The sequence below is a fragment of the Petaurus breviceps genome, unplaced genomic scaffold, assembly GCF_028583685.1.
Source record: "Petaurus breviceps papuanus isolate PSGF00001 unplaced genomic scaffold, PetGlider_PUasm1.0 90842, whole genome shotgun sequence".
Taxonomy (NCBI): domain Eukaryota; kingdom Metazoa; phylum Chordata; class Mammalia; order Diprotodontia; family Petauridae; genus Petaurus; species Petaurus breviceps.
In genome coordinates, this window is record NW_027187358.1 from 9,173,121 (window position 1) to 9,182,675 (window position 9,555).

At 42.9% G+C, this 9,555-nt stretch overlaps 1 protein-coding gene across 1 annotated transcript in view; it reads left to right on the forward strand.

Annotated features, from left to right (window-relative positions):
* PRKCE (protein kinase C epsilon) overlaps positions 1-9,555 on the forward strand; it is a 657,089-nt gene that overhangs the window by 532,789 nt on the left and 114,745 nt on the right. Inside the window, exon 11 of the mRNA XM_069071624.1 lies at positions 3,121-3,275. Coding sequence (XP_068927725.1) covers positions 3,121-3,275 — 155 coding nt within the window. The remainder of the gene's footprint in view (positions 1-3,120; positions 3,276-9,555) is intronic.

The following is a 9,555-nucleotide window of genomic DNA, read 5'->3' on the forward strand; positions in this document are numbered from 1 at the left end:
TAATGAAGATGGAAGTCACCCCTACTGTCATCTCTGTGTATGCACCCCATACAGGTTGTGGTCAATTTCAAACTCTGAAAAGTATAGAAACTCTGCTGTTGACATATTTGATGCTGAGCAGGCTGTACTTTCACCTTCTACCTTTAGGGTCTAGAGCAGGAATTCTTTACGTGGAGTTGATGGACCCATAAAAGGTCCATGAATAGATTTCAGAGGGTATGTGAATGTGTATGGTGAAAAAAAATAACTTGTTTATTTTCATTAGTCTCTAACTGAAATTTAGCATTTCCTTCCATTTTGAATCTTTAAAAACAAAAGCAAAATCTTTTCACTGGGAATAGGGCCATAAGCTTCATCAGACTTGTGTAGGAATGCGTGATATAAAAAAGATCAAGCATCTCAGACCCAGAGAATGGAACAACCACCCTAACCTAGCCTTGAAAATGGTTTCTTGGAGTAGAATGTAAAAAATTCTGCATTTGTCCTAATACAAGCCTCACAGATCTGGCATATGTAACCTGAATGCCAACCCTTAATGCCAAAGACACACCTTAACCCTTGCTGGTCTCATTCAGTCAGTCAGACAACAAGCATTTCTTATATACTATGTGCTAAGAAAGGCAAAAACATGCTCTTTGCATTCAGGAAGCACACATTCTACTTGGGGGGGGACAACCTGTAAATAACTACATATGAACTATATATGCACAAGATATAGGCAAGGTAGATGTATGGTGATCAGAAGAAAGGCATTAGCACACTAGGAAAGACTCCCACCAAAGGTGGGATTTGAGCTGGGTCTTTTAGGAGGCCTAGAGGCAGAGGTGAGAAGGGAGAACACTCCAGCCAGTAAAAAGGCATAGAATCTATTGATGGAATGTAATGGGAGAGGAACAAGAGAGTGAGGGCAGCCAGACCTTAGAGTACAATGGAAAGGAGTAAAGTGTAAGAAGACTGGAAACATGGGACTCAGGTTGTAAATGGCTTTATGTGCTAGACAGATTTTATATTTGCTCCTGGAAATAAATAGGGAGCCACTAGAGTTTACTGAGTAGGAGAGGGAGGGTAATATGGTCAGTGCTGAGCTTTAGGAAAATCACTTTAGCAGATGAATGAAAGAAGATAGGAATGAGAAAGAGATTTGAGACATTTTCCATTGGTTCCACTCCTTGGATTGACCTACACCATGAACATGCTCCCTGGAAAGTTCATCATTAGAAAACTCATCATCCTTCAGAGATTATATCAGTTTTTGTACTCATGCCTCATCAGTACCCTCTGTATCCTCTGCCCTCTCTCTGATTAGAAGCTTGGAGGGACAAGTAAAGAATTTTTCCAAGGTCTCTGTTTAAATAGGGCTTCCAGGCCAGCAACTCTTTATTTCATACCAATTATACTCCTTGGACTGGACTCCACCATCCTCTTTTGGGTTCTTTCTTCCCCAACTTCTCCCTACCCTCACTCCCTCTTTTACAATTTCCTGTTGTGTATTATCTTCTCCCATTTGACTGTAAGCTCCCTGAGGTCAGGAATTATCTTTCTTTTTCTTATTGTGTCCCCAGCACTTAGCAAAGTGCCTGACACTTAATAGGTGCCTAATAAATGTTTATTGACTGACAGGGAAACTAGTCAGGTTATTGTAATAGTTCAGAGGTGAGATGATGAGGATTTGTGCCAGAGTAGCAAGAAGGGACATATCCAAGAGATGAGGCCAAGGCAGGAGTGACAATAATGATTGGTTGGATTAGTGGGAGTGGAGAATCAAGGATCATACCAAAGTGATCACACCAACCATGGGGGACTGAACAGATGGTGGTGCCTTCCATAAGAATAATAATAGGAGAGCTGGGAAGAAAGGGGAGGGTTTGGGGACAAAGATAATGATGTGTTCTGTTTGGGACATATTAAATTTGAGATGCTTAATGAATGACCAATCTGAGATGACAATAACGTAAGTGATGATGTCATAGGAAAGAGGCTGGATAGATCTGAGAGTCATCTGTGTTGAGATGAAAATTGAGTCCACGGAATATGATCAATCTGCCAAGCTAGAAGGTATAGAGAAGAGGACCCCAAAGAGTCAGTCAGTAGGTATGACATGAATGAAGATCCAGCAGTAGTATCTCCGTAGCAGGAACTGGTCTGCATAGTAGCTTATCCTTTGAGTCCTTCCTCATGGTGTAGATACTGTAAAGGAGGCATATTTCTCCCATTTACATGCTCAGAGGCACTGCATACATCCTTGCCCTAATCTCACTGCAGGGCCCATCCCTTGCTTTTCCCTCCCCTGTATTCCAGGGACTAGTGAAGCCTCTTAGAGGTACAGGATGGGAGGTGATCTGAAGAAGTCCTCCCCAAAGAGGCTTTACTTTGACCCCTAGCCTGCATTTTCTACTTGTAGGCTGTATTATTTGCAGAGGCAGCTCTGTGGAACTTGGTTTCATAGAGACCAAAAGTAGGTGGGAGAATGGAGGCAGGCATGATGGAAAATAATCTGCCTGCTATTTTGCTTGCTATGTGTGAAAAATCTCTTCAAGTTTGGGAATCTAAGTACTCTCTGCTTCCAAAGTAATGTAGTAGTTGGCAGTAATTCTTTGTTTAAATAAACAAATATATAGGTGTGTGTATATACATATGTGTGTGTACACACACACTTTTTTTTCCTTTTAAGTAGATCTTCTTTTAGGGATGTGATTTAAGCAGTACTCAAAGGTATCCATAAATTTGTAATTGTCAAGGTGTATGTGCATATATTATTTCATTTACTCCCCTTAAGCCCAGAGTCATTTACATGTTAATGATAGATTCAGTGCTAAAACCCCTATGTCCTGACTTTCCCTCTAGTACTCTTTCCAGTGTGCCATATCTTGGGTCGTACCCAGCTCCTATGCAATGTCCATTCTCCCTGTGCTTCCCTGCCTTCCTTTTCTTTGCTCTTTTCTCATTTATGTGTTTCCTGGGGGTTACCCTTTCTTCCCTATACCCCAAACCCCAAGGACTAAGCTTTTTCTTTCTCAGATTCCTCATGCAGTTGTGCCTGGAGCAGTGGACAGGCAAAACAGACTCCTCTGATCATTGGAAAAGAAATAAGCTAAATGTCCCTATCTTGATTAATTTCAGGATCGCCTCTTTTTCGTCATGGAATATGTAAATGGAGGAGACCTGATGTTTCAAATTCAACGTTCCCGAAAATTCGATGAACCTCGGTCTCGATTCTATGCTGCAGAGGTCACGTCGGCACTCATGTTCCTTCACCAACATGGCGTCATCTACAGGTTAGTTTCTTCTTTGCTTTGACTTTTTAAAAATAAAAACATAATGGAATCTCTAGACAGTTGGACTGATTCTGGCTCCTCTCCCACTGGTCTCTTAGCAACCAGCTTTAGATTAGTTGTTCGTTCCAATTTGCTTACATAGAAGGGTTTTTTTTTCTTTTTGGTTGTTTATCATTGTGAATGTTAACATTTGAATGGTCCCTGGAGCCCATGCCAAATGTGTGGGCCAGTTTTGTATTAAAGTACAAGCAAGGCATTTTAAAGGGCTTGGCACAGAGTGACCCTGGGGTGACCTTCACCTTCCCCTTTCAGACCAGCCTCAATCTCTTCACTTTTCCCTTCAGTGCCATAGATTTCCTCCGCTTCCCAACCTTTTGCCACTTCCTGAGTTTGTTTGTCTTAGCTGTCTCCAACAGATAGGATCGGGAAAGGAGGAGTCACAAGGGATTCTCAGTTTGTGATGTAGGGGGAAGGGGGAGTTGAAGGCACCCAACAGGAAGTGAGTCTTTGAAGACCATTTAACTTTGCTTGTTGCCCCTCTGAATCTCCCTTCCAAGAAAACAACACACATACACACACACAAACACACATACACTCATACACACTCACTCTCTCACTCCCTTTCCAGTAAGGAAGAAGCCACATTTACGCAGGCTGCTCTATGAGGTCAGGAATTCTGGGAGGACTGACTACTTATTATTAGAAACAGGGACATTAAAGGTCCTCAAGGGATTTTTTTCTTCAGCTACTGTCAACTGTTGCATTTAGTTTCTCTTTTCTACTTTTTCCTCCTTTTCTTAAATTTAAGTCAAGGGATTTATTGCTGTTGGCCATAAACCCTCAGAGAAAGGAGCTGCAGCCTTGGTTGAGTCCACGTAGGTCCCATCTGGTTTGACTCAAATCCCAAGTCTCAGTCAATCAAGTATTGATTGGATCACCTTGTATGGTCAAGGCACTATGGGGACACAGGATGTGGAAAAACAACCAGCAAACAAGACAGGATGGGATCCGTGCTAATCATGCTGTCAGACACAAAGAGGTGTGTGCGGGGCATGATCTCTGCTGTCAAGAATTCTACAGTCTAGTTGAGGACCTGGGACAGGAAAAAACTAAAAAAAAAATGGAAGAGAATATATGACAAGGGCTATATAAATGATAAGACTATGAGTTCAATGAAAAGACAAACCATTTTGGGTTGGGGCAATCAAGGAAAGCTTCACAGAGGAGACCTTTACAGATTGGCTTTGAAGGATGGATGGACGGACGCTTTGGGGGGGTGGCATAAAGGAGTAAGAGCAGAAGACGTGCCAGGCCCATGGAGAAATAAAGGAAAATTGGACAGTCAGGAATAAATGTAGCTCATGAAGGAATGGTGAAGACATGGGCCTACACAAATAGCAGCAAATAGAAAGAGAACCACAGATGGTTTTCCCTTTGTACAGTATTTCCCACATGGTAATATTAATAATAATTAAAGAGGCAAGGTAGCATAGTGGATAGAAAGCAGCCCTAGGACCCAGGTAGAGCTCTGCCTCTGACATGTACTCGCTGTATAACACCAGACAAGTCCTTTTGCTCCTCAGGACTCTGGGAAATTCTTTAAAACTATATATTTTACAGAAGGTGCCAGTCTGAATTGTGGAGGAAATTTCCCATCTGACAGTTCCCTATGCCAATGAAATCACAGATTTAATCCTTCTCTCTTTTAATAATAATAACAACAATAATGATAATGACAGTTGGTATTCTCTTAGTGCTCATTCACATATTAACAACAGTTCACATTTCTAGAATATTTTAATTTTTGCAAAACCTCTTGTATACTTTACCTCACGTGATACACAATGAAACTCAACTCAGTTACCATTTATCAAAGCAACCAAAAGGTAAGCCGATGGGAGGCAAGGTGGAATAATGGAAGGAGCATTGGATTTGGAACTAGATAATTTGAGTTTAGATCCCATCCCTGCCACTTGGGACTGTGTGACCTTGGGAATGTTACTGAATTGCTATGGGCCTCAGTTTCTCCATCTATAAAATGAGGTGATTGGGCTAGGTGTTTTCTGAGATCCCACGATCCTAGGAAGGCAGACCATTTTCCACTACTGGAATCTGAGATACTGACATCTTCCCTGGAGTCACATCTGAATGGGTTGATGCATGTACTTTGAGTGCTCAAAAACATTTAATGACTCTCCATAATCTGTTAAATAAAATCCAAATCCTTCATTTGAAATTAAAGGCTTGCCACAGTTTTGTCCCACCACACCTTGTATTGAACTGCTCCCCAGATGAATTCTCTCAATGGACCTGCACCCCAACATGTACATTGCTTTTTTTTTTGATCACCTTATATTTAGACTAATTGCCCATCCCATCAGAAACATCCTCCATGACCCACCCCCAAGCCTGATCAAGACATGCTCATCCTCCAAGGTTCAGACCAAATTTCATCTCCATGAAGCTAAAGTCTATAGGTCAGGCCCTCTCCTCTGAACTCCTGTCTCTGTACTATTTATATTTTCCATTAATTTGTTATTTTGCATATGCTCGTTTGTAATTTCTGTTATCTTTGGATGTGTATGCAAAGTCTCATCAACTAGCTCTTAAATTCTTGAAAACATGTGCAGTTGAGAAATTTCTCTAACACTCATGTGTTTTTATCCACACATACATACATGCAAACACACACATAACACACATGTTATTTCCTCACCCCAGACTTTTTGATTAAAGCCTTTAAGTACATGGGTTCTATGCCTTGTGGATTAACCAGGTCCACAACCTCCCTACTGCCCACTTGGATGCCAAGCTGCCAGCAGAAGGCACTGAACCACAAAGGGGCAGGAGGATTAAGTGGGTGAGTGTATATCCCTGCCTGTGTCTCTCTGACTATTCCAAAACTAAAGAGGGATTAGTTTGGAATCAGCCACTGTGTTGTATTACCTAAGCCTCTCCTCCCTTCCTCTGGTAGGGCTGTTTGACAGTCTAACAGGGCCAGGGGTTGAAGGATTAGCTTCATTGCTGAAACTGAAGCTTAATTATCCAGCCCTGCCTACTGGAATTTATATACAAAGTAATTAGCAGTTAAATTTGCCAATCTCTGAGAACCAAAAGAAGAGGTCACTTCTCAGGCCAGTTGGTTACAGTTGAAAGGAGATTGAAAGTGATAAACAAAGCGACCCCACCTTTTTCCTTGGGTGGGTTTCCAGTACAGCCTACATCCCATGTGCTGGCTTATATGTAAACACAGCCTCTGTTAGGGTAACTCATCTTCATCCTATTCTCCCCTCCCCTCTGGTTCTTTCCCCTCCTTCCCCTCTCCTTTTTCCTTTCCCTTTTACCTTTCTCCAGATTTCTTATCCCTTTTTCTCTCCTGTTAGTTTGCTGCATTTTGGTTTTGGATTATGTATGGTCCCCTTTTTTTTACTCCCTCTCCCACTGATGATGTGGTTGGTTTTCCTTCTTCTACACACACACACACACTCAGAAAGAGAGAGAGAGAGAGAGAGAGAGAGAGAGAGAGAGAGTTCTTGGTGCCCTGGGTTAGTGACATGAGAGACAAGATACATATTTCAGTTCAAAGTTCACAGAAAGGGTCCAAGACTTCCAACATGTGCCATTCTGAGTTACTTTCTGGGACTAAGAGGATTCAGCATCAAAGTCCTCATGGGGACAGTTGGTTCATATAGTGAGGAGGGGTAAATAGGGAAGAATGCAGATTGCAGATGACATGAAAATGCCAAAAAAAAAAATAAGCATAAATCTTGGCAAGACCAGCCTTTCCACATTGTGACCCCTTAGTTTCCAAATCTCTCTCTCTCGCTCTTTCTCTGTCTCTTTTTCTGTGTCTCCCTCTCTCTGTCTCTCTCTCTCTCTCTGTCTCTCTGTCTCTCTCTGTCTCTGTCTCTCTCTCTCTGTCTCTCTGTCTCTCTCTCTCTCTGTCTCTCTCTGTCTCTCTGTCTCTCTCTGTCTCTCTCTGTCTCTCTCTGTCTCTCTGTCTCTCTCTGTCTCTGTCTCTCTCTGTCTCTGTCTCTGTCTCTCTGTCTCTCTGTCTCTCTGTCTCTCTCTCTCCAGTTTCCTCCCTTCTCCTCTCCTCTCCTCAACTCTCCTCTCCCCTCCCTTCCCTTCCCCTCTCCTCTCCTCTCCTCTTCTCAACTCTCCTCTCCCCTCCCCTCCCCTCCCCTCTCCTCTCCTCTCCTCTCCTCTCCTCTCCTCTCCTCTTCTCCTTTCGTTTCCTGTCAATAGTTCCAAAAGCCTATATATGTGTCTTTATTGAGAACAGATAAAATTCAGTGCCTTAGGGTCATAGGGGTTAGAGTTAAGCTTTTCACTGTACACATGGCCAAAAGGCAGGAGCTCCACAGTTTCCTGATCTATAAGCCAGAACTACAAGTCCACACCCAAGCAGCCAGAAGCCATGGGACAGGCTGTGGCAGCAGTGAAAAAATTCTAAATTCAAAGGTGGCAGCAGCAGCAGTGGAGTCTGGAAGCTGGGATGAACTGAGCTCCATGGGCCTGCTCAGAAACAATACCCAGGCTCCCAGGCTTCTCCAGACTTTCAGGGACGTATAGACCAGCTCTGACTGGAGCAGTTAGGATACTTAGCCCCTTAACCCTGCACTGACTATGCTGAGAACATGAACCTTCCCGTTGGTAGCTCTCTTTGCATTGTGATGCTGAACGGCCAACTAGCCATATGGCTCGACTCAACGTTGAAGGGCATTAGTCAAGTTGCTGTAGTCCCTCCTATGCTTTAGGAAGATTATTGTGGAAGCTCAGAGGAGGACAGAAGAGACAGGGAAAAGAACAAGTTACTGGTGATCTCTTCATTGTCACACCTCATGGTCTCTTCTCAATCTTTATCCTTCTGGACCTCTTGGAATCATTTGTCATGGTTGATACCCTCTTAGGGACTCTGTTCTGTCCTGATTCTCCTTCTGTCTCTCTGACCACCCCTTCCCTGTCTCCACTGATAAGTGGATTCCCAACATCCCTACTAATTAGGGGTGCCCACTTTCTCTTCTCCCTCTATGCTGTCTCACTTGGTTATCTCTTCAACTCCTATGGGTTAAATGAGCATTTCTCTGCAGATGATTGCCTAGTCTTTTTATCCATTCATGGTCTTTCCTTTGTTCTCCAATCTTGTATCACCAATAAATTTTGGACATCTAGAACTGTGTATACCTTAGGCATCTCAAACTCAAAATGTCCCGAATAGGACTCTCTATTTTTGAAATCTTTCCCTCTTCCCAATTTTCCTATTACTGTCAAGGATACCACCATCCTCCCAGTCATCCTGGTCCATTAGTCCTTTATGTCGCCTATGCCACCTATTCAGTCCATTGCCAAATCTTACCATTTCTACCTTCACCATGTTTCTCATACACACATGCATATACACACATACATATTCAATTTCTGTGTGTATGCATGCATGCATGTATGTGTGTTGTATACATGTATGTATGATGTGTGTATGTGTATGCACATACACACATCTTTCTCTCTATTGACATAATCCTAGATCAGGTTCTCATCACTTCTTACCTGGACAAATAGTCTTCTAATCCAGTAAACATTTATCAAGCACCTACTGTATGCCAGGTACTTTGCGAAGTGCTGGGGATACAGTTAATAAAAAGAAAGCCAATCCCTGACCTCATGGAGCTTACAGTCTAGTGATTGGTCACTTTGCCTTAGGTCTCTCCCCACTTCGATCCATCTTCCACTCAGTTGCCAAGAATTATTTTTTTCCTGAAGTCTATGTCTTTCAGTGTCACCCCACTGCTCGTTGAAATCCAGGGGCTTCCTATTACCTCTAAGATCATATATAAAAATCCTCTGTCTAGCATTTAAAACTCTTCCTAACCTGGCCCCTTCCCACTTTGCAGTCTTCTTACACTTTACTGCCCTCCATGTACTCAATGATCAGGCTACACTGCCCTACTTGACTTTTCCCAAAATTGACACTCTCCCATCTCTATGTCTTTGGGTTGACTGTCCCCCATGACTGGAATGTTTTGTCCTTCAGCTCCACCTGGCTTCCTTCAGACTCAACTTCGATCTCCCCTCTGCAGGAGGCAGCCTCCCCTCTCCCCAAGTGCTAGCACACCTTATATTACTTTCCAACTATGAGAGAGAGAGAGAGAGAGAGAGAGAGAGAGAGAGAGAGAGAGAGAGAGAGAGAGAGAGAGAGAGATAGAGAGAGAGAGAGAGAGAGAGAGAGAGAGAGAGAGACAGAGAGAGAGAGAGAGAGAGAGAGAGAGAGAGAGACAGA